This window comes from Leuresthes tenuis, unplaced genomic scaffold (genome assembly GCF_036924035.1).
Source record: "Leuresthes tenuis unplaced genomic scaffold, fLeuTen1.0.hap1 SCAF_3, whole genome shotgun sequence".
Lineage (NCBI taxonomy): Eukaryota > Metazoa > Chordata > Actinopteri > Atheriniformes > Atherinopsidae > Leuresthes > Leuresthes tenuis.
Window position 1 is genome coordinate 4661623 of NW_027325357.1, and position 24568 is coordinate 4686190.

General features: G+C 40.2%; 2 protein-coding genes across 3 annotated transcripts; both read right to left on the reverse strand.

Moving 5' to 3' along the window:
• Positions 1-356: 356 nt before the first annotated feature.
• Positions 357-12353, reverse strand: ccndbp1 (cyclin D-type binding-protein 1). Its single transcript, XM_072381494.1, has 11 exons — positions 12198-12353; positions 11343-11402; positions 10838-10917; positions 10382-10463; positions 10023-10119; positions 8280-8353; positions 7889-7965; positions 7511-7770; positions 7188-7248; positions 1840-1886; positions 357-975 (listed from the first exon to the last, which is right to left on the reverse strand). The coding sequence occupies exons 1-11, from the start codon at positions 12283-12285 to the stop codon at positions 867-869; spliced, it is 1035 nt and encodes a 344-aa protein (XP_072237595.1). The 5' UTR covers positions 12286-12353; the 3' UTR covers positions 357-866.
• Positions 12354-12617: 264 nt separating this feature from the next.
• On the reverse strand, positions 12618-16722 carry LOC140304063 (H-2 class II histocompatibility antigen, A-S alpha chain-like). Of its 2 annotated transcripts, none has more exons than XM_072383072.1 (4): positions 16591-16722; positions 15248-15505; positions 13763-14044; positions 12618-13325 (listed from the first exon to the last, which is right to left on the reverse strand). In XM_072383072.1, the coding sequence occupies exons 1-4, from the start codon at positions 16643-16645 to the stop codon at positions 13213-13215; spliced, it is 708 nt and encodes a 235-aa protein (XP_072239173.1). In that variant the 5' UTR covers positions 16646-16722; the 3' UTR covers positions 12618-13212. The 2 variants fall into 2 exon arrangements, with proteins under 2 accessions (XP_072239173.1, XP_072239174.1); XM_072383073.1 differs by having other exon boundaries at positions 13253-13325; positions 13708-14044.
• Between the last annotated feature and the right edge of the window lie 7846 nt (positions 16723-24568).

A 24568-nucleotide genomic window follows, 5' to 3' on the forward strand; every position in this document is an offset into this window, starting at 1 on the left:
TCGGCTTTTGTGTTATTGGCACTGATTTCACTATCTAAACATTTCACTTTGACACAGTTTTTAACATATATCATCAACAGAATGATACAGATACCTTAAAAAGAAAGAAAATCATGATAATTTCCTTTGAAGCTTGAAAAATTAACAATTCAACGTGTGATATGGGCGATTTAATTAATTTTTCAATACAAACCTACCTTACTGTGGGAAAAGAGGGAATTCACAGTATAAACATGCGTTTTGGGAAATCTATTCCTTTTAGGAATAATGTATTTGCTTTGGAAAATGTGTGTCTCCACAATGTAAGAACATATACACACGATGCACAGAAAGCAAATAATATTAAAGTTTTATTAGATCATAAAAGCTTTACAATTCCTCCTCCTGCTCATGTGTATTTCTATGACTTGGTAAGAACAAAGCAAGAGAAGAAAACTGAATGAAAGTATGTGTAATGAAGATGAGGGAGTGGTAAAGTCAGTCTGATGCAAGCTAACAATGCATCTTTATTACTCAGCCTGGTCGTGGTAACTCAAGTTTAACCAGTGTTTACCATCCTTCCCAGAAACACAGTTTTCTCTTTCCTGCTACTCTAACACGAGGGAATACACTGAGCTGTCCAAATTATAAAACTAATTTGGTTTCTCCCTGGTTTTCAATTCATCCAATGATTCCAGACAATGGGAGAGATGTGCTTCCTTTATCGGACATGTTTGGTAGATTGTAACACAACTGTTGCAGAGGTCGGCTGTGAAGTTGGCAAACATGAGTCTTTTCATTATTCGTTGTGCATGAAGGCGTTTTTGGCCAGATCCAGATGCATTAATCAGCCACTCCTTAGCCTCTTACACTCCTAACTGCAAACATTAGCTGTCCGCCTCAATAAGACCTTTGGCTTTCTGCAGGTTGTGGTTGACAGCTCCATCTAAGAACTGAACCCAGGTCAGTTCTGATTCTCCACACACATGACTGGACCTGGAGAGGCGGGAAGAAAGGGAAAGGTTGTGACAACAGTAAAGCAGCGTGGTAAAGTTTTCCAAATTAATCCATAACCATCCACTCAAATCTAACAGAGAGGATTTGAACTGCTATGCAAAAAGTGTCACCTTTAAATGTTTCTGTTACATTAAAACCTTTCAAAATGTATTATTTTTCACATCTGCCGTACTAGGAGAAACGCTGTGTGGTGCAAATCAAACACTTCCTGTTAGCCTGCAAACATAAAACCATCAGGAAGACATAGTGGTGGCAGCATCATGCTGTGGTGAGGCTGTGCAGGAAAAATGGATGGCAATGGGTACAGGTAAATTCTCAGGGAAAACACGGTTCTGTCTGCCAGGTTTGAGAGCAGGATGGGGAATCCGCCTCCAGGTTGAGGTTAAAAAAGACGACCAAGTCCAGAAAAAATCTCAAGCCAATTAAGAAATGCTTTAAACCAGCACAGCCCATCTAACCTCAAAGAACTGGGTTGGTTTTGCTTTGAAGCAGGGCCTAAAATGCCTCTAACTACGAGCACTAATAGGGATAGTTCCCAGAGTGCAGCTATATCTACATTTTCTGCTTTAAAAGGTGAACATTTGCCCTAAAAGTCCACTTAAAGTTAGAGTTTTTCTGCAACAGAACAGGAAAAATGCATTTAGCCCAGCACTGTGCATTAACATGCAAAAGTAACTCAGTGAAAAGGAGATGACAGATCACAGATGATTTATCAGTTACTTTCACACCTGCACCACCCTTAACTACCCGCTGCCAAAAGTAATTCATTACAGAAACATCTTGGCAACCAACTTGAGTTGTTGAAATTGTTTGTGCATATCTTTGCTGAATGCATCATCTTACCTTATGATTTCCAGAACTTTCTTTAAAAGTGCTGCCAATTTAGACACCTAAGAAAAAAAACAAACAAGTTTATTTGTTTAAATCTTATCCATATTTTTAAAAGCAAAGTTTTTGCAGGGAATCTCTCTTTTAGAAAAGCATTCACACCCTTGGATTTGGGAAATTCATCTCATTCCTCCTGTCAGACTCGGTGGAAATGACTGTTCGACTCATCAGGTCTGATTTTGGTTTTCTTGGCCACTCAGATTGTTTCAGATAGATTAAAACTCAGTTACAGCTGGATTCTTTTATCATCTTATTTGTAATCATGGCTGCATGATAATCACAATAATTCAGAAAATATCACATTTTTACATTGTTTCCCACCATTTGATGGACTGAGTTGATGCCCTTTTCATGAAGTCACCTTGTAGCATTCTTGTCTTTTGCTGTGGACTCGTCACACCTGCTGTGAATCTTTTTCCTTTATCATAGTTCATGGATTAATTTTCCTTTAAATGTTATTTTTTTCTTCTTTTTCAGGGCAAAGTGAGCCTCACACTACCTTTACAATTGATGGTATAAAATCTCATTATCATGAATGTTTTACTTCCAGAAAAAGTCCGTTTTCAGTCAGTTAGTCGTGTGGCTGGACAGCGAACTCTAGGAGAAACAAGACAGTTACCTCGATTACTGCGCTAACTGCTCCTCTGACGACTCAAAATCCTGATTACTGTCTCATAACCAATCAAATCCAATCAATAACTCGACACGTCTCAGGAACGATTAAAGGAACGGCGTGAATGTGGTCACAACCTGAGAAGGGACCAAGAAGACGTCAACCAAACTTAAATGCAATAGAACTGTTTCAGGACGGTGAGGGGTGGTGGTCGGTCCTCAACATCGTAAAGCAAGTTGGAATGTGTAGCTTTATACTCAGAAGCAGCTGGCTTGATAACAAATGTTTTGGACCTTAAGTAACACGATCAACAACATGTACCACCGACCCTTCCTTGTTCCCACGCTTGTCATTCCTTCTGTAAAAATATTCATGCTGACAACAGAAGTGTCTTGCAATACTTTATCAGGTTGAAATTTATTGCACAACTGAAAAACACGTCTTCAGTGTTTGGATTGGTTCCAGTAAATCTTTGTCACTCTGCTATCTGGCATTTCCAGAGAAAGATTAATTTCCAATCACAGTTGTGCAACCAAACATGAATATGTATCAGCGTAGATTCTCAGTCTTCCCTGTCCTGTTTATGCTCAGGGCTTTGAATAAGGGCAACTGCACCTTTCACTTATCATCGGAAAGACTTCTTCAGTTCTAAACTAAGTAACTGAAAGACCGTTCACACTCAGCATGTCACTTCCAACTGGTGGATATCCAAACCGGGCCTTCAGCAAAGAAAATCTGCACCAAACAAAATGATTACAGAAGCTAAGAAGAACAGGTGTGAACATGTTGTAATTTATTATGTTTCTGTTTCTGTATTTAGCAGACGCTTTTATCCAAAGCGTCTTAAAAATCAAGATATAACAAGTTAACAGAGGGGTGAGGTGTGTTCTTTTAGGCTGACCGAAGACCAGACGCGCCGTCGCGTTCTGGACCATCTGCAGAGGTTTCACAGCACAGGCTGGAGACCAGTTAGGAGAGCATTGCAGTAGTCAAGGCGGGAGATGACCATGGCCTGCACCAGGAGTTGGGTGGCATGTTGGGTTAGGTATGGTCTGATCTTTCTTATGTTTAGTAATGCAAAGCGGCATGAACGAGCAACCGAGGTAACGTGATCTTTGAAGGTTAGTTCGTCATCAATCATGACACCCAAGTTTCTAGCAACCTTTGATGGAGCAAGAGATAGGGATTCAGTTTGGATGCATATGCTGTGATGTATGGTTGGTTTGGCTGGGATGACAAGCAGTTCAGTTTTTGGGAGGTTAAGTTGAAGGTGATGGGCTTTCATCCATGTTGATATGTCAGAGAGACAGTCTGAGATTTGTGCTGAGACTGTGTGGTCATCAGGTGGGAATGACAGATAGAGCTGGATATCATCAGCATAGCATTGGCATGAGAAGCCATGTGATCGGATGATCTGTCCTAATGAGTTGGTGTATATGGCAAAGAGAAGAGGTCCCAGTACTGAACCTTGGGGGACCCTTGTGGCGAGGTGGTGCGCTGCAGAAGTGTGACCAAGCCAGGATACTTTGAAGGACCGACCAGTGAAGTATGATTCAAACCAGGAGTGTGCTCTCCCTGTGATGCCCGTGCTAGAGAGTATGGACAAAAGGATACTGTGGTTGACAGTGTCAAATGCAGCTGATAAGTCGAGCAGGATAAGTACAGAGGACTTAGCTGTCGCTCTGGCTTCTTTTAAGGCTTCTGTCACAGCTAACAGAGCCGTTTTGGTGGAGTGTCCACTTTTAAACCCAGATTGGTTTGGGTCAAGGAGGTTGTTATGTGAGAGGTAATCGGTGACCTGCTTAAAGACCGCCCTTTCAATGATTTTAGACAGAAACGGGAGGAGAGAGACCGGATTATTATGTGCTAAGAGTTTCTGAGAAACTTATCGAGTTCTTCTCCAAACCCAACAACACCCTCAGACAGACACTGGTTTCACTGAAAGGTCAGAGCACCAAACTCAAACTGAGTATGTGCAACACAGTGAAGTGTTGTGGTGTGTTTGGACCTTTATATATACGGGAGACACTAAACAACAGCTTGACAAGCGCATGGCACAACACCGGAAAGCCAGCTCCTCAGGCCAAGACTCAGCAAGTCCCCTCCATCTGAAGGAGGAGGGACGCCCTCAGAGGACAATGGCAAACACACCCTGGATTAAGCAAACGGATGGTTGGAGAGAGGTCAACAAAACCAGCGATGTCACACTGGAAAAACCATCTCTGAACAGAGGAGGTGTTCTCAGGCATCACCTCCCCAGCACTTAGTGCAGCTCTGAGGCTTCGTTTGTTCGTGCAAAAACTGACCTCACAAAGGATGCGCTTTGGTGTCATTTTGGTCAGTCGTGCACGTCTCAATGTTTGTAACCTGGTGCGTGAGCACGTCCGTCTCTTTGTCTTTGCACAACTCATCAAAACCCAAGAAGGTAAAAATCATTGGAGGCTTGTACAGAAACATCAGAGACGCCTTCTTCCTCGGAGGCTTTTCCTGTGCTATCGGGGCGCCGCTGCCACATCAGCGACGCCTACAGCGCTCCCGAAGCGCCAGTATAAACGGTTACAGCGCTGTGTTGACGTCACAGTTCGCTGTTTGAATAAAATACAACCCTTCACATGTTGGATCTTGTGACCCAAACATGCTCGTTCAGGCAGATGAGAACGACCCGCGTGTTGGTCAGGTGAGTCAGTGACACACGTGACCTTTACGACTCGGTCTGATGAATGGTCTTTTAACTACTTATCAGTCGAAACTCCCCACAGAACAACTTTGAAATGAGGAAGGCTTCTGGATGAGGTCCGGCTGCCCTTATCTGAGCTCTTAGGATAAACATGATCATGTATTTTCTGCTTTTCATGTCTGTTGCCACGGCTCTGGTTTCTTTTTATAAAAACAGAAAGTAACAAAGCTCCAACACAACTTGCTTTTCCAGCAGATACTATGAAATGTCTCAGGTTATTTCTCTCACTTGTGGGCTTGCCTGACTTCCTCCCGTTTCTCCGTCCCATTAACCAGCCCCTCCTGCAGCTACTTTTTTCCTCTCTGTGCTCACTGACGATTAATTAATCAATCACTGAACACACAGAAATTTCTTAACTTGCATAACAAGACAAAAGGCTGCTGCAGGGGAATTTTAGCTCTATTTTTCTTTTCCAAAACGAAATCATCATGTTTAATCATTTCAATTTAGTTCTGTCAGAGAAAATATATTTGCTTTTATGATCCAAATGCCCCACTATACTTGCTATTCTCAAGTTGGTCCATTTTTATTGTTATTATGAGCTGTAAAATAAACCTGAACTCCTGATTTAAAGACAGCATTGCTGATCCAAACATGTAGAGATGATATTGGGCACAAAATGTGAAAAAGCTTCATGTTGCAGACAAATTCTGAAGATGATTGGCTTTGTATTTGGGCTGTCACTTAGTCCAGAAATCAGGTTTAAATGAATTTGACACATGCAAACATGCAAAACACACACACACACACACACAAGTCACATAGTAGGTGGCAACGGTTATAACTGCAACATGAACAGCTTGGAAGTCCTTATTTTAGCAAGAAATTGGCAAACAGAACGATAACATTTAATTTAAATTTAAAGAATATGTTTCGAGTTACCCTGCTTGTATGTGCTGGTTTTTTATTCAAAGTGTCAACACACGTGGTGTCTGGCGCTGACATTGAGAGCGGTGTGCTTTTCCCTCTATTTTGAGTTCCTCTTCGTTCGAACTTCGCCAACATTTAATCTGGTGAGCGTATCTTTCAAACGCATATTGGAGACCTTTTTGTCTGCTTCTCTGTGACACCTCTGAAGAATTTTGTAAGGAAATTTCAGATGATTCCTGAGAAATATTACTTAACGGTACCGGTAAAAACTCCATGTTTCTTGCTCTTGGAGGGAAAGCTCGACTGGCGTAGCAACAGTAACCAAAGGGGGCGGGGCTTAGCAAAGGGTCAATTAATCTTATCAGATGGACATGACAACTCACTCTCTCTAAGAGCAGTTTGCCGATTTTCTACGCCACTAATTAAAAAGACGACGTGTGGACTGTGTGGTGGCATGACTTTCCAGTGTACAGCGAGGTCCAGGTAAAGATACAGAAAACAGAACGCTACCCCTGTTATATGGCTGTATTTTGGCTTCAAGCTATCATACAGTGAACAGAAGGAGGTGTCTGTAAGATATGCAGGTTTAAATCTGCTAAATCAAACTTATGTCAGCACTTCCGACAGCAGAGAGAAAGGTATGATGAATGTATGGTTATTACAAATCTAATTCAGTCAAAACATTTCTCATTGTTGCTGCTGGCTGTATGTTTGAGCTGAGAAATACACATTTCAGTAATATCAGTAATTTGAGTGTCCATTTTCCTGGAACACCAAGCAAGGTGAATCATGATACCATTTCTTTATCATATAGGCTTTTTCCCCAAATCATGGAGCTCTAACAGTGAGTGAATATGATGAAAAAAGTTAGTCTCACGCCACAGACTTTTGGTCACAAGGAGCCCTGCAGCCTCGGCTCTAAGGTGCTTAGAGACACTGACACCTACCTTCAAACACAAGTTCAACTTAGAAAAAAACAGTCACAACCCTACTTTCTATAAGTCTGATCAGTGCAACCACCGACCATCCTTAATCTCAGTCTTTTTAAACCAGAAATGATGGAATGTGAACAGTTTGTCTTACATTGCTTTCTACTCCGCTGTAGTCCATGGGTGGGTAGAGACAGAGGGCCAGATCATCAACGCTGAGGAGAAAATAAACACATGACTTGTTTCAGCAGAAAGAATGAAAGAGTTTAATGGCTTTACTCCAAATCTGAGGGTCAGAACAGCTGAAAATGTTGTTATTAATCTCTTATGAGTTCAGCTTTACGGTTGCTATGAGGTGAGCAGCTGCCAGATACATCAAGATCAGTGCTTTCCTTTAACTTGCTGGAATTTAACGCTGCTCTTTTCATCTTTCAGCTTGTAAAATCCTTTCTGTCAGGAGTGTGTGTGCACATCTACCCAGGGCTGATTTCTTTGCTGATGTCAGCCAGGTCGTCGAGCTGGGCAACGTTCTGTGGCGCGCCGCAGTCGCCGTTGGCTTTCACGGCTGATGTCAGTTTCCGCAGACACGCCGCTGCCGCCTTCATCAGCCCCTGGCACGGAGCAATCACACGCCGGTCCTTCTCGGACCAGTAGGTGTCCTGGTTACTTCGAGGATTGTCTTCGTCCTCGTCGTCATCAAGTATGTCGTTGAAAGGGTCCTCGACCTCAGACAGCGCCTGTGGGGGTTAAAATCCAGTACTGTTAAAAATGATGGATAACGGTAAACAGAACTAATCTGTCCTCCTGCTTCAGCTTCAGTATGAATTTATAAAGCGTGTGTGTGTGTGTGTTCACCTGTTCAATTTCCTCTAAAGCATCTTTTACAACTCCAGTCTGGGATAACAGAACCACCACCGCCGCCGCCTTATTGTCTGTGAAACGGACGTTTTAATCAATAAACCTGATATTAAAATCTTGTGCAACTTTTAGAAGCAAAATGACAATGACAAATGTGGCTGAAAGGTTTTGACTGTAGACAGTGTAGATTTGCACTGAGACTCTTTCATTTCAGAGGCTTTCTGGTGGGATATCTGACTTATCTGTCATATATCTGACTCAGCAATACTCGTTTTTGGCAGTAAAGCAAGTTTGCTGGCACAAACAATTCAAATACTACAACTGGCTCAAACACCAGTAGAATAACAAGTTGGTCTAAATTTAGCTTTGATGTGATAGTTCAACCGACCTTTTGGCATAAGGGAGAAGCGGTCGCAGGCAGACCACACTCCTCCGGTCGATGTCAGCTGTTCCTGGGTCAGACTGGAGGACAACAGAAGGTCGTGAGGGTGGAAGGAGTGGACGAAACCCCATTACTGATTTCCATAAGTAATATTAAAGGGTAGAATTGAGGGAACCTGCTTCTACTTTCACAGTAGTTTTTGTCTATTAGGGAAGAAAACGACTACCAGCATTAACCGAGGAGCTAACTTGTGTGTTAGAATCCCCGTGATACGAGAATGGGGAAAACAACAAAGAGGCAATCATCCGCAGTAATTTCACACATCGGGTACGTTGCTCTGTGTTTGTCTTTATGATAATAATCTGCTGTGGTGAAGCCTTGGATGAAACCACCCAAGAGACTGCAGCCTCTTTCACACATGAAACGGGTACCTTTAATGGGATATCATCCATTCCTGTGACTCGGTACATAAAGCACTTTAAACAGAAGTGGATGGAAGCAGTTAAGATGCTGATTTTATGGTCAGACAGCGAGAAGCTTCAATCAGCTCAAACATCATTCTCTGGTTAATTTACAACCCCAATTCCAAAAGGTTGAGACAAACAAAATTTAATGAATTACTAATCTCAAAAACTAATATTATCCTCACAGCAGAACATAGAAATTAACGAAAGTGAGACATTTCAGGAATAATATTTGCTCATTTTGAATTTGAAGACAGCAGGATGCCTTAAAAACGTTGGAGGCAACAAAAGTTTGGAGAAGTGAGTGGTACTAAAAAGAAAGAGCTGAGGGACATGTTGCAACTAATCAGGTTAATTAGCAACAGGTCAATAACATGATTGAGTATGAAAAGAACACCTTAGAGAGGCGGAGTCTCTCAGAGGTAAAAAATTCCACGATCTACAGTAAAAATATCCTCAAAAGATTGTGAGAATCTGTTGGCATCTCTGTACACAAAGACTGCAGCAGGTTAAAGCTCCATCGTGCAGAGAAGAAGCCATATGTTATCATGGATCCAGAAACCAAAGCTCATTTAAAATGGACTGAGACAAAGTGGAAACCTGTTCTGTGGTCATGAGATCTGAAATATGAAATTCCTTTTGGAAACCATGAACGCTGCGCCCTCCAGACTAAAGTGAACCACCCAGCTTGTTATCAGTGCTCAGCTCAAAGCCTGAATCCCAGATGGTCTGGGGCAGCGTTAGTGCCTATGGAGCTGGAAACCTGCACATCTGGAAAGGCTCCATACAGGTTTTAGAGCAACATATGCTCCTATCCACATGATGCCTGTTGTCCAGATGTTTATGAAGTGTTGTTAAAAGAGGTAAACATGGCCCGGTCCCATTTTTTTGAGACGTGTCACCGCCATCAGTTTCAAGATAAGCTAATATGAAACACATTGTCACTGTGTTTTCTGTGTTCTATCAACAACTGGATATGAAAGAAATGACTCGGTGCCACACCTAATTATCCCCGGTGAAACCATGGAGGAGGAAAGTTTAAACAGAGATGTTATTTCTTTATTTCATAGCATGATCTGTTGGATTCCTTGAAGCAGAGGATCGCATGTCAAATGAACTGCTGTTGTGAGCATTTGTACATTTCAACTTGTCCTGTGTTGAAAGTGATGCGTGTACATTATTATCTCCCACCTGGTCACATCCCTGAGGGAAAATGTTATGGCAAAGCAGTGCAGGTGTGAAAGGGGCTAAAAACTGTGTGTTTATGCGACTGTGGTGTATGCACCTCTGTAGCGGTGAGCTCAGAATGACCTCCAACAGCTGTAAGACTCCCTCCAACACCTCCACCGTGGAGTCTCTGACATGACGACGCAGAGTTACCCCTGAGGCACGAAGAGGACACAGTTTCATACCTCTTCATAAAATCTCAACCATCAGCTCGTTCCTGACAACATGTTCTTGGAAATTCATTCTAGATTCTAGTCTGGGTTTCCATTACCAAGCCAGCAAAATCAGACTGTGATTCCATAAAATGTAGAAAAGGGTTATATCAGTAGAGAAGAAATGCATCGTTTTCCTGAGCTGACAAAAAGGCACAGCTAACTGACCAAATCCAGGATTGTTCAGGCAGTTTTGAGAGGTTACCTTGGCTCTTGGGTAGCCAGTAATACACTGTAGACAGAGTCAGGACGCTCTTCAGGATGGACTCTGACCACTTCTCTGCATCCTGCAACAGATACAAGAACAAAACATGGAAAAACGTTTATGTGACAGCTCAAGAAAGACAAAATAACGATAATTCCTTTTACAACTTTGTTGCTCTAATGTGAATTGAGCCCCTGGGTTCACATACAGATGCACGGTCCATTCAGGTTTTTGTCGCTCATGCCGTGAACGTGGGCCATGAAGAACACGTGAACATAATAAGTAACTCATTAATCACAATGACTGGACTGTTTCAGATATTGCATTAATTTTTGCTTTTGGATTAAGGCAAGCATGAGATACTGTAAAGTTGGACACTGTCATAATAATTCTTACAATAATTAAACAATGCTTTGATGAATTCATGACAATTCATACTGGCAATAACAATCTGACCTGTTGTGATGGCAGCGGGGGTTTGGAGAAGGCCAGGCTGAGTTTAGTGGCTTCCTGAGAAACTGCCTTCACTGCCTGGTCTGAGGACAAACAGCAGATACATCATATTTTAAGTCTATTTAATGGCTTTGGGATGATGATTTGAAGGATAAAAGACAACGAGAGGGAAGTTATCTGATATGAAAAAGAGCCTAACTTGAAATTCAAGATGATGCAACATTAAAAATCACACAGCCTGTTTTCCTGACTCACAGCTATTTACTCTTTAAGAGGACAGAAAATATGAAATATAACTGTAACAGTTTCATTTAAAGGTTTAGAAACGTTTGATTGGTGGAGATCAAATACAAAAAAATATTAATTACATTACTTATGTGAAACGGTTCAAAACATGAAAACATGGGACAGTTTTAATTTTGCTATCTAAAGTAGTTTTTTTTATTCATGGGCCCTCGATGCAAGAGCCTGATGTTGCAGAAAACGGAAAAGCATCAAGATACTCAACTCAAAGTGTCCCAGAAGTTGGAGAGGTTGAATGCTCCGTCTGACTCGTTTGATTCTCCATCTGCAACAGAAAATCAGCATTCAGTTAAAAGATATCCCAACATCCATGCTGGATTTATGTTAAATTCTTTAAGAAAAGCAATGCCCAACATTTTGTCCGTGGAACGATAAATTAGTCGATTCTATATAAATGTTAATTCAACGAGAAGTCAACAGCTGCTGCAGGAGTTCTACTTTTAACTGACAAATGTACTAATGTCACTTTTTTAATTATTTTGTAAGGATGTACTTGTTCTTTTTTGTCACTACTTTGAATCATTTTGTTTCACTGCGGATAGAGGCAAAAGTATCTCTTAATCTATCAAAACTGGTGGAATAAAAATGTCTTTATTTGCATACCAGAACATACACACTCATAGGGTCGGATATCTTAGCCACACAAAACCCACTTGGCTATGAAATCTACTGCATATAAGATGTTATGTATTACTTTTTTAAAATATTTTCATCTCCAGAAAATGACGTAAACACCTCCACACTAACTCTATATGCAGATAAAAATAGCCCTCTGCTTGTTTTTAGCTGGTTAGCGCTACCCAGCTAGCTGTATGGAGCTTCGATTCGGAAAGCTATCAAGTCAAGACGAAGAGACTTTCAGAGGAAACTGAACTTGAAAGACTCACTAGTAATAAAGCAATCAAATACAGGGCCTACGATGTATTGTTAAACCACTACTAGACAGTACCATTAAAAAACATTTTATGCTATTGCTAAAGCTAGCTTGACACATACGCTAGCATGTGGTGGTCAAAGTTTAACTGTTAATCCTGCGCATCAAATAATGTATAATATTTACCTCTGACCCGGTCTCTAATACATTGGATGGAGTTCAGTACATTTCGTAAAGGCACGGAAAAACTTCTATCGCAATTATCGGCACTCATGTCATCGAAATTAGGGGGAAAGTACTCGGATAAGATCAGTTACATGCGTGTTGTGGAACGAAAGGGGAGCACAATGTTGATACGGGGACAACAATAAATGTAACACCCGATGCTAACAATGTGAAAATAAATACACTCACCGGCCACTTCATGAGGTACACTTGACAACTTCCTGAAGTTTAAACCGAGCATCAGAATGGGGAAGAAAGGGGATTTAAGTGACTTTGAACGTGGTAAGATAAATTATCAGGTAAGGTGACGTATTCAACTGCAATCCCCCTCTGAACGATAAGAATGCCTGCATTGTACTTAAATGGTCACGTAACAACACATCAAGTAACAATGTTTTATTTATCAAACGTTAAACAATATAAATTAAACATCTTACAGGCAAAAATAACAATTTAAAACTGTCCAGATACATAGATAAACCTGAAACATCGACACAGAAACTTACTCTACTGTTTCTTCTCGATATTAACTCAGTTTTATCGCTCAGTTTGATGATGCTACTGCACATGAAATTGTCTGTGTGGAAGTTTACAGTTCTGCACATTGTCACGAAAGAACTGTTTATCACAGTTAACAGATGAAAAAGCCCACATTTGTATTTTGGAGGGGTTAGAGGGTGATGCAACACACAGACACACACGACACACAACTTATTTTGAAATGTAAGTTTTGGTTTCAGTCACTGTTCTACTGGGTTTACATGTTAAAAACTACATGCTTGAGGTTAGGAAAACATCATGGTTCGAGGGAAAACAGTCATAGTTCCTCCATAGTTGACAGGTGACTCCTCAGCTGAGCTCAATGAAGGTGTTGGAGAAACAAAAACCTCAGATTTGTGCTGGGTGGCATGAAAAAATTACTGATTGGCTATCCGAGAGTTTTACACAATGCTATTTTATGCTATATATTATAATATTAATTTGGCTTCTTGGTTGAAAAGAAGACTCCGGTCCCGACGCCGATCAGGCTCAAAACAAGGCTCAAGGTGAAGAACACGGCTGCAGAACTTCTTGTCTTTCCTTTCAGCTCTGTGAATCAAACAAAAAACAATTATTTGTCTATATGAATTCTTTTCTGTTTTTAAATGCAGCATAAAATGTATCTGAAGAGATCAAATTTGCAGAAGAAAAGATTGAATGACAATAATTTGGTAGAACCTCTGTTTAAATGAAACATACCTGCAGTGCAAAAGCTGTCAGAGGAAACAGTCAGAGGACAATGAATTTAAAAGGAATTATTAACATATGTGTACACTTCAAAGCCTTCTTTTAATGGAAGTGGCATTAGACTGCTGTTCACGTATTTGGTGGCATATTTCTCTAAAACCTTAAGAAAACAAGTGAGTTCTGCCAAAGCAGGAGCAACAGGATTGTACGGTTACTTTCCGCATAAGCAGTCAGATCTCCTCACCTGTTTATTGTTCGAAAGTTTAACCACATTGCTGCTTAGAAAGCAGACCTCTTACCCCAGGTTTTGCTGAGAGGTTGTTTTAATGCCTCATGTTCCACCCTGCAGGAGTAAAAGTCTCCCTCTTGAGAAGTGAAATCCAGGGTTGAAATTCTGTGGAACGTCCCATCTTTGTTGTGACGGTGACGCAGACTCGATGCCCCCTCTGTGACCTCCACGCCATTCTTGGTCCATGTGAAGTTGATGGTGGGTGGGTAGAAGTGATTGGCCAGGCAAAAGAGAGTGTTGATGACATTTTCCTCATCCTCATACCGGGTATAGATGGAAACATCTGGAGCCTCTGGTCAGCAAACAGATCAGAAATGAATCATTCAAAGTGGTTTACAGATGATTGACAAAGGCAGGAAATAGCATGAATATCTAAAAGTGACAAACACAGAGCAAAGTAGACTGTTTGAATAATTAATTTAATCAAACAACATTTAGATTTGAGCGAGGTAAATACTGTAAGCAATAAATATCAAGCAGATATACATTTAAAATTCTACTAACAATGATATTAATGATACATTGATAAGAGAGAATGAATAAAGAACACAAAAAACCTAAATTAAACATTCATAAAAAATAAGAGACACTTTATAAAAGCCAGACTGATTAAATGTTGCTTTATTAAAACATTATCTTGATATCTCTAAATTCAGCTCACTTTTAAAATGATATTTATATATTTTTTAATATATATATATATATATATATATATATATATATATATATATATATATATATATATTATGTTATTTTCCTTTTCTGCCTCCTCCTGTGGCTGCATTTTATTACTTTAACCAACTCAAAGTGATGCTAAGTATGCTGGCAGAAGGAGAGGTGTGAGTAACAGTTTAATCCTCTTTTATTGCTAATCTTTTCTCTTTTTTCTTGCTTGTACGACACTTTTACACAGCAGGAATGAACAGGGGGAATTATCTGACGTTTATTAATGGAGCATTGTTGGAAAAGTTGTCGTTTCACCTCAGGTTTAAGAGAGACTGAATTAAATTTGTGGAGAGTTTCCATCTTCCCTCGACCTCATCACGTTTTCCACTTGTGGAAAATGTTTAGGGGAATAAATAGTTGGCAACTTTTTTGACTTTTAAAGGCAAAGATTAACTCCAGATGCGTGATAAGATGCAGACTCTGACATCCTTTCCATCACTCAGCTCTGCTTTCTGCATCTAAAACAGATGCACTATGTTCATTCTAAGATAAAAGAGCATTGATTTTTAGTTTCGACTTGACAAAAGTGGTTTTCCTGTTAGCGTGTCGAGGTATTCTATTTTTTAGACATTATTATTCTTTTCAGCTGTAGTTTAATATCACACGTTTTTTTTTATATCAAATGTCTAAATTCTAACAGGTTGGTTGGATCTGTTTTAGTTAGATAAACACAGATCTGTGTAAACTCTGATCTTCTTATTGTTTTCCTCTCTTCTCCAAAAGATTAAGCTGCATTAACTCAGTGATGGTTTGCAGACAGCTCCAGTACCTTGTCGTAAGGGAGTACCAGGATCAGCTTTGTTGGCTTTACCCAAAACATTGTGACAGCGTGCGATGCTGCTTTCTGCAAATTCGTAGGCCTGTTTCTTGAAGTCTTTTGCAAATGCTGGCACCTGAGGTATCGCCCACACTATCTCCTTCTTGGTGAAATCTGCATATCCGACTATATTGTCATCAACAATAATATCCACCCGCACATCGTCGGACTCATAGCATCCATAGCTGAAGTGGAACTCGTGTGATGGTGCTGAAAAGAAGGAGATCGAACGTTATTGCATGATGGAAACAGTGTGATGCTAACTTTAAAGTTAAATGGCCGTAATGGTACTCATATCATTCCCATTTTGTGAGTAATAAAACAATTGCACACTTATGGCATTCACTTTTGCTTTCTTGCTCAGATTCAGAGCCGATATCATTCTCATGTCTGCAGATAGAAGTTATTTGAACCTTTTAACATTACAATAACTCTAATTTTACACGATATTTCCCAGAAGACTTTGGATGTTAGATTGTTAATTCTCAGTCAGTTTTACTCGCAACCTTTAGTAGTTTACGCTGCCTTCAACCAAACTCCAGTACATCAACTCCCTTTTTGTTTGCTTCCTACTTTTTCAAACTGATTTTCCAGACTGTGTTTGTGCCCTGCTTTCCAGTAAGGTTCCAGTTTATCCCACATAACTCATTTTCCCACCAATATAACCTGATTTATTAGTGTTTCTTTGTAAGAAAAGATTGTGAACATTAACCTAACTTTATAAAGTTTTATTTGAATGCCAGCACGAAAAACTGTGAAGAGTTTGGCTACTTTAAACTTGTAGCTCCCAGAATTAAAAACAATAATAAGAATAATAATAATCAATTTAAGCTTTTTCTTTTTTTAACAACGCATATAACAAGAACTGACTACATTCAAACTTCCTTCTCTTCAGAGGGAAGTAAAACTTGATAACCTTTCTATATTTAACATCCGCTGTCTGCTGGTGTTTCGCTGAGTGTGCAGAAACAAACACAATCCAAGCTCTTTTTCTTTTATCTCTCTTTTATCTTAATCTTTTTACATTTTCACACACTGTATCCCATATTACCCCTCTGATAACTTAACAAAATATTTCTGAGGCTATTAAGTTATTTTTGAAACCTTTTCCATTTTCCTTTCATGCTCTATAGATATTCTATGGACTTTGTCCTCTGACATGTTTGTAATTACGACCGTGTCATAAATCTAAGCACCAAACACCTTACTGAAGTAGTTCTCAGTCAGCGCACTTCCTACTTGTCCAGAGTGACTCACAGAGAGAGAACAGACGCTAGCAGCAGTTAAACTCTTACTTTTTGCAGACGCACAAACAGCTCCAGTTAATATAATCAGTGCGATCGCAGACATCTTCACAGTCTGCAGGTTTGCATTTGAGCTCTTGCACCAAACTTTAACATGAAACTGAGCAGCCAGTCAGATATGATGACATCACTGTTACCGGGTAGAGTAGAAACATGGTGGGCACAGTTCCTTTTTTTTCCTTTTACAGTCAATCACATGTAACAAGAGGAAGTTAGAGCAGTGCCCGCATCTTTGTGTGTAAATATCAATTTGTTGCTGCTGCTATATTTCAGTGTAAACATGTCACTTCAGTCTGGTTAAACGGTTTAAGGTGTGGCAAACCATCAACTTATACTAGTTGGTTAAACTTGGTTAAATTGTTATAAAGATTTTCAGCCCCTTTTCCAAAAATCTGCGAGAACATATCAAAATACCTAAAGTGAGACAAAAGCAGTAACCCCTCTTGAATTTGATGGCAGCAACACAACTTAAAGAATTTTGGACGAGGCGCAACAAAAGGCTGGAAATGTAAGTGGGACTAAAAAGACAAAGAGTACCGCTAATTAGGTCAGTTGGCAACAGGTCAGTGATTATGTTCAGCAATCTGTAATAAGATGGATCTAAAAGTAGTGGAGTAATTTCAGAATAATGTTGCTCAACCTAAAAAAAAGACTGAATATTCCATCATCTACAGACCATATTATCATCTGTACACATCTCTGTGTGCGGAGTAACATCCAGGCAGCTCTGCCTTAAAAACAGACCTGATTCTGTCCTGGAAATCACTGCATGGGCTCAGGAACACCTCCAGAAATCATTGTCTGTGAACACAGTTCACCGTAACATCCACAGATGCAGGTTGAAGCTCCATCAGACAAAAAAGAAGCCAGATATGAACATGATCCACTGCCGTCTTCTCTGGACCAAAGCTCATATGTCGGGACACTCTTGGAAAATACATTTTTAATCTCAACGTGGCTCTTCCTGGTTAAATAAAGCTTACATAAAAGATTTTTCTGTGATTTTCTGTGGTCAGATGGATCGAAATCTGAAATTCTTTTTAGAAACCATGTAAACTGCGTCTTCCGGATAAAAGAGGAGAGGGACCATCCAGCTTGTTATTAGCGCATCTCTGATGGTATGGGGGAGCATTAGTGCTCCAGGAGCAGACAACTTAAACATCTGGAAAGGCTCCATCAATGCTGAAAGGTATAAACAGGTTTTAGAGCAACATACTTCCATTCAGACAACGTCTTCTTCAGGGAAGGCCTTGCATATTTCAGCAAGACAAAGTTAAACCACATCTCGTCCAACAGGATGTCTTCGCAGTAGAAGAGCTGGACCGACCTGCCTGCAGTCCAGACCTTTCACCATCTGGAAAGATTCGCAGATGTTGCAGGACTGTTGAGCAGCTGTTGGGACAACATTCCTCTCCCAAAGGTCCAGCAGCTGGTCTCCTCAGTTCCCAGATGTTTACAGATGTTGTTAAAAGAAGAGAGGATGCTACACAGTGGGAAACATGGAGCTGTCCCAACTTTTAGGACACTAGTTCTCCATCAAATTAAAAATAAGCTCATATTTTTCATGAAATAGTAAAATGTCTCACTTTCAACATTTGATATAATTCCTTTGCTCTATTGTGAATTAAATACTGATTTATGGCATCTGCAAATCATTGTGTTCTGCTTTTATTTACATTTGCTTAACTTTTTTGGAATTGGTGTTGTTTTCAGAGGGAAGAACAGATATTTACAGATAGTTATGTAAATTCCACACAGTATCAACTTAATCTTGTGGCGACATGTGCCGTCTTTCAGTGTCGTTGTCACAGTTCACAAAAGAACAGAGGGTGATTCATTCCTTTATTGTAGTGTTGATTGCTAAAAAAAGACACCCTACAGCTGTGAACTCAGCCATATGTGAAGTCTAACCACGAGGACTGCAGGTGTTTCCAGATTCCAACACTGTTTCTACACTATTTTGCACTGCTCGCCCCTGCCTTTTTTAATAAATCATTGTTTAAACAGACTATAGAGCCAAAAGTGAAAAGACTAATACAATTAAAAGGCCCAATAAAAGCAATTCTTAATATGTTTTCGCACTGCCTTTGGTGCTTGGGCCAATCAATTTTTCTTGTGGACATGGCATTGTTTAAAAGAAGACGTTAGAAGTGATGTCATTAACTGTGTTAAGATGAAAAGGGTCAGAAGGCATATTTCTGTGGTAATCCAGAGGTGCAAAATCACAGCAAGCGTTTCACGAATCACATGAACTTTTTCGTTGAACAATAAATGTTTTCTGAATTTTTTCTGGCTTCTGTTTAGTTCTACTTCCTGAAATCTTCTTGTGTTCTGAAAGTTAACATTTAGATTCTGAGGAAGTTGTCTCAGTTTTTCAAAGCTATAAATCCACAGCTCTGAGCTGTTGGTGTTTCCAGCTTTGATAACAAATTTAGTGATTATGTGGCTGTAGAGAAACGTGTGTGCAGTACCTCATATCTACCATTAGAGGGCAATCTACACCTGTGAGTTTTGTTTTGTATTTTTAGCATAAATACTGAAAGTAGATCCTACATGAGGATGAAAAGTTTGTTTTACTATGATGCAAACATGAATGTGAACAGAGAGGAAAATTGGGATCATTTAGTCAACAGAAAAAGATTATATGTTGTATTATTGGCTGGTTAGAATTAGTTCACACGCTGTGGACAAAACAAAATGCTGAAAAAATTATGAAAAAGCTCACAAAACTATGCTTGACTGGTAATATGACATCCAAATAGCACATAAAGGTGGGGGGCACTTAGAAAAGGATGAATAAACATGAAAGAGTTGAGATTGACAGCTCTAATATCGTGTTTCTTTAAAAGAAAATATTAAATGGAACGGTGGGTTCTTGATGTAACATGAAGAATCTAATTAAATTCTATTAATTATATAAACCAAGCTAAGCAAATCTAATTAAACAATCCTTGCAACTTAAAGGTTAATTAGTCACAAGGCTTTTTTTTTAAAAAAAAATCCTTTTAGAAAAGAGAAACGTCTGCTATTTTTAAAGTTATCTGGATGCCACTTTGCATGCTGTAGACGTGCCTTAACTTTGATACTGAAGGCACGTCCAGACTGGCCACCCTGATATGACTGCTGATATGACAGCCTGCTTGGCTCCTAAGTTCATCACTGCCACGAAGATACAGTTAATGTGATGTTGATGTTCTGCAGCAGAGGACGATAACATGATCATTATTTGGCAGAGAGTGAATAGTCCCATTCAAAGTCTTTTGCTGGTATTTTTACCTTTATGGTCAACAGAAACTAAATGGGGAAAGTCAAAAGAAAAAAACAGTCAGTCAGTGGTGTCTTAAAAGATTATGAAGTTGTTTGGTTTTGTGCTACAACAGTAGTGATGTCACCGATTCAGTGGACGGGTTTTATTAATATTTTGAAGCCGTTAATAAGAAAAGGTTCATGGAAAGTGTAAAAAAAACAAACAATAAAACACCATAAAGGTTTATTTGCTTGCTTGTTTTTGCCTGCAGACAGATGGAGATCAGGGGAAATGAAAACAGCTTTAGCAATCACTTCTGACTCATCAGCTGATTTGGGGCTGAGCTGGAAAACAATAAACTCATGTGACTGACCGGCGTCTCTCCAGATATCTTATAAGCAGATATTCTCAGAGATTTAAGTCATTCCTGAAGAAGATCCATTTGTCTCTTGTGGATGTTCATTGCAGTTGTTGTTGTCCCTTTTTTCCCCCTCCTAGAGGTTTATTAGTCCTACTTATTAAGGATCATGAAGATGAGAGTTGTTCTGAGGTACTCTGACACCTGGGTGGATATCAGTTTGACAAATTGGAAAACAAAACTGATGTTTAGATCAGGGACGTCCACATCCGGTCCTCGAGTGCTGCTGTCCTGCAGGTTTTAGATGCTTTCCTGCTTCAGCACATCTGATTCAGATCAATCATTAGCAGGCTTGTGCAGAACTTAACAATCTTTTGAAGAGATCCAGTGTTGAAGCAGGGAAACTTCTAAAACTTGTGGGACAGCGGCACTCGAAGACCGAGTTTGGACATTCCTGGAATAGATTAAACATCAGCTGCAACAAAAAAGGCATCTGCAGGGATGCTTGTTGGTCATATTTGAGTTTTGTAGAGAGTCATGCTGTTTTCTCTCCTTTTCCTGTGACAGTCTGGATAATTTTTCATGTGTTATGTTCTGATTTCCATGTTTTCTGTGCTTGACTTTGTTCCTTTTTGTTAGTCTGTGTCAGTTCATGCACACCTGGATTCAAACACCCAAACCTGCCCTGTGTTTGTCATTAGCTCCCTTAATATAAACACTTCCTGGTTTCTCCATCTCCATCAGTCCGTCTTTGACTCTGCTTAGTTAGTTTTTTCAGTTTATTTGTTTTTTGGCAGTGAAATCTTTAGCTCATCACTTGCTACTGCCTGTTGAATCCATTGTTTTGGTCCTCAATTACCATCAAACATGACATTTCTAGCCTTTATGTCAGGTTGAGCTTATCAACTGCTGCCTCCCCCTTCAAAGGAATCAGTCAAACTGTTCTGTCATGTTTTTGCAAAAATGACTGCTGACTGGGCAACAGATCCATGAGTCTGAGGCTGTATCAGTCACCAACGTGCTACAGAGTGCCTATAAAACAGAATTTTACAGCTCAAAAGCTCTCAACACAACATATTAATTATTCGTTACAAAAATCCCTTCAATAAACTATGTTTGTACCTGCAGAATATGATTAAAGATCAGCATCTCCAACAACCATATTCTGTTTTTCTATGGAGCGAAACAACGATTTAACCATTCAAAATGGTCACCAGTGTAGCCAAATCATCAGAGAAAGGCGTCGCCATCTTACATTTTTGGAAGTGTTTCTTAGCTACAGATGCGTGTAATCTGAGCATCTCTCTGCATGCAAACAACTAAAGTATTTAAAGCCAGGAAAATCGCTCGGTGAAAACACAAGCAACTGTAGTAGCTCATCTTCTGGAGCATTTACAGCGAAAGAGCCAGAGTACGCACTGGTGGAACTTTCATTCTGAGCGCTCTACTCGCTGTTATGATACATTGAGGTACACGGAGTACTGATCTCAACACAAAAAAGAGCTTTCATGGCGTTCTCTTTGTTGTATCCTGCCTCCTGTGCACTGATGACAGTCGCTTCCCTGCCTTCACACATTTCCTTCTGTGAAAGCAAATTTCCAGCAGACAGTTTCCTGCTGTGCCGAACATGGTTTCTGACATGATGATTTCTAACATGTGATGCTGGGACTGGTTGTTTGCTTCAGTCCCAAACATGAATCCCGCCTTAGTAAACTTGTGTGTGACTGGTCAGCACACTGTATTAGAATCCATTTTCACTGCACTGCGACAAAAGTTCAGCCTGGTTCAACTTTTTTTACAACTCTGTGCTTTTTTACCCTCTGCATTGATCCCTGCTGCATCGAGAGAAGCCAAACTGAAATGAGGATGAGCTCTGCGTTGTTTCATAAATGTGAACCGACTGTGGTCTAAATGTACACTTAGTCTCTCTCAACACCTGCCTCTGTTTTTCCTCTGTCTGTTGCTGCCGGTGATATGTTCGGGCAAATTGAAAATATACTCAGTCACACACACCAGCGTAGGAAGCTTTCTCCGGGAGTCACTAATGGTTTAGCAGAGACAATTTTGTTTCATCCCCAACAGCAAAGAAAAAAGGGCCAGTTAAAAAGATGAAACTGCAGCACAGGATAAGCTCATTACAGTGTTCCACTGTGTGTGTGTCTGGGAGGTTTTTGGACTCTTTGATTACTCATCACCAAACTGAGACACACACACACACACACATAGTGAGTAAAGCCTCTGTGACTGATGGGGTTTCCTAACACAACAGATCAGATTTGTTCTTTTTCTGCATTCTTTCTATTTTTCACCTATTTTCTTCCTTCTCTCTTTCCAGTCCTTTGTTTTTCACCCTCTCTCGTTCTCTGCCGTTTCACCGGTTGCGTTTTTCACACCCGATTTGCCCTTTTTATCTGTTTTCCCCACTTTATTTTCTTTTGTTTCCTTCCATCTTTTTTTACTCTAATCCCTTGCAGATTGCTTTTCCTTCTTCTTCTTTTCCTCCTCTTTACACCTCCTCTCCCTGTCTGGCACTCTCTTTCCTTCACCTCCCCTCCTTTCAATGCTCCGTCTATGCCCGCCACCCCCTCTCCCTCATTATTCGGTATAATCGGTTGTCTAGACAGTGACTCCCCACACAGATCACACCTGAGAGAGAGAAATGGGCAGAGGGAGCGATGGAGGGAGAAGAGAGGAAAAAAGACAAAAGAGAAAATGAGACAGAAGAGAGGAAAAAAGACAAATGAGAAAATGAGACAGAACAGAGGCAAAAGGAGGTGATGAATTTAATATGCCTTTCTTCAGCCCCTCAAGTCCTCAACATTTTTGAGAAGGAAAGCTGTCAGACATTAAATGGGCTGATTAAAAAGGGAGAAATTTCAAAACTGATGAAATTAAGCTTTGAGCTTTTATTATAAAAGAGGTGAATTATTCAAGAGTGTGTTTGTGTGTGATGTTGTTTCATATGTAACATGATCACAACACAAGATCTTCAGACTGAAGTTTAAGTGGAATTTTTGATAAGTTAGGACATTTGGACTACTTGACATCCACTTTCTAACTCATAAATTCTTAAATGAATCCACCAGATATATTGTTCGTAACTGCATTTTAAATAACGAATACAAGCGTTTTCTATCTTCTGTCAGATGACTTTGGTGGCAGAGAGAGCTGGGTGCACTGCAGCTTCGGAAAAAACATGCAAACAGACAACCACACTGCAAATTAGGAAAACATCATCATCAGCACACGCAAAACAGACTTCCGCAAGATAAAAGCACATGTACAGAAACACACTGCAAGGAGCACAGACAACAGCGGAGGTTTACGTGGACACAAAATGTGTCGGATCAAAGGGGAAATATGTTTTTCATGTGTTTTTTACTCAGTCACAGTGGGTTGAGAAGGTTCAGGGTAGCATAGAACACAGAGAAGCTGTCCCCGCCCTGTCTGATAAGGCTTCAAAAACCCGCATCTTTATCTTGATATCATGATAAATGTAAAATATGTAGCTGTCTTTCAGGAGGAAATTATTTGCCAAAAGTGAAATCTTCCTTTTCCTTCCTGGGGCGCATCTTAAAAACTATTGGCTTTGTCAAGCAGAGACCTCCAGCACACAGTTGGCTGATTTGCAACCAGGATGAGAATAAGACCATGATGCACAGTTGGAAAAGAGTGGATTGCCAATTCTGGGTTGGGAGTTAGTTGCTCCCTCAATTTGAGTGGTTTAAAAATATCTAGCTCTTGTTCGCAAGTGGAAGTAAAGCAGAACAGGAGCCTGCAGTGATGCAGAGGTTGCATTTGATTATTTGGGTGAAGGAAAAAGCTGACCTGAAAGGCAAAGCTGTTGATTTAAAAGTCAGCCTAAGTTCCAACTCTCACCTGTGGTCATTAGCTGAATATAAGCACCCTAAATGAGCTTTCCCTTGGGGTTTGTTTAGGGGCTCGGACATCCAGTCCCCCCTCCTCCACATTGTTAGGAGCCAGCTGAGGTGATGCTCAGCATGGCTTCTGCACACCTCCCAGGGGAGGTGTTTCAGGCTTGTTTCACTGGGAGGAGGGCTCTGGGCTCTGGGCTCTACAGCCCACTGGAGAGATTCTTTCTGCCCTGGAGTCCCTCCAGAACACATGGAAAAGGGGGCTGGGAAGAGGAAGGTCTTGGGGTCTCTACTTTGTTGCCATAAATTGTTGCCATTGCAATCTGGTCTATGTATAGGTAATAAATTGCTGAATAGATGAATGGATGACTCTTCAGAACCATTTCTGTAAAAATGTAAGTTCTTATTCAGTCGCAAACTTTTCACATAGCCACAGCATTTATGACAAGTTTTTTCCATCTTCTATTGACCTTCAACACATGGGCTCCA

What these genes read in the sequence shown, in the direction of transcription:
- ccndbp1 (XM_072381494.1), bottom strand. Translation starts at nt 12,285, where the DNA reads ATGAGTGCCGATAATTGCGATAGAAGTTTTTCCGTGCCTTTACGAAAT. An exon ending in CCCCGCTGCCATCACAACAG is followed by an intron (nt 10,464 to 10,837) that starts GTCAGATTGTTA and finishes TATCTGTTGCAG; the next exon opens with GATGCAGAGAAGTGGTCAGA. An exon ending in ACAGCGGAGTAGAAAGCAAT is followed by an intron (nt 1,887 to 7,187) that starts GTAAGACAAACT and finishes TTTTTTTCTTAG; the next exon opens with GTGTCTAAATTGGCAGCACT.
- LOC140304063 (XM_072383072.1), bottom strand. Translation starts at nt 16,645, where the DNA reads ATGTCTGCGATCGCACTGATTATATTAACTGGAGCTGTTTGTGCGTCT. An exon ending in TGGTACTCCCTTACGACAAG is followed by an intron (nt 14,045 to 15,247) that starts GTACTGGAGCTG and finishes TTTGCTGACCAG; the next exon opens with AGGCTCCAGATGTTTCCATC. An exon ending in ACCTCTCAGCAAAACCTGGG is followed by an intron (nt 13,326 to 13,762) that starts GTAAGAGGTCTG and finishes TTTGATTCACAG; the next exon opens with AGCTGAAAGGAAAGACAAGA.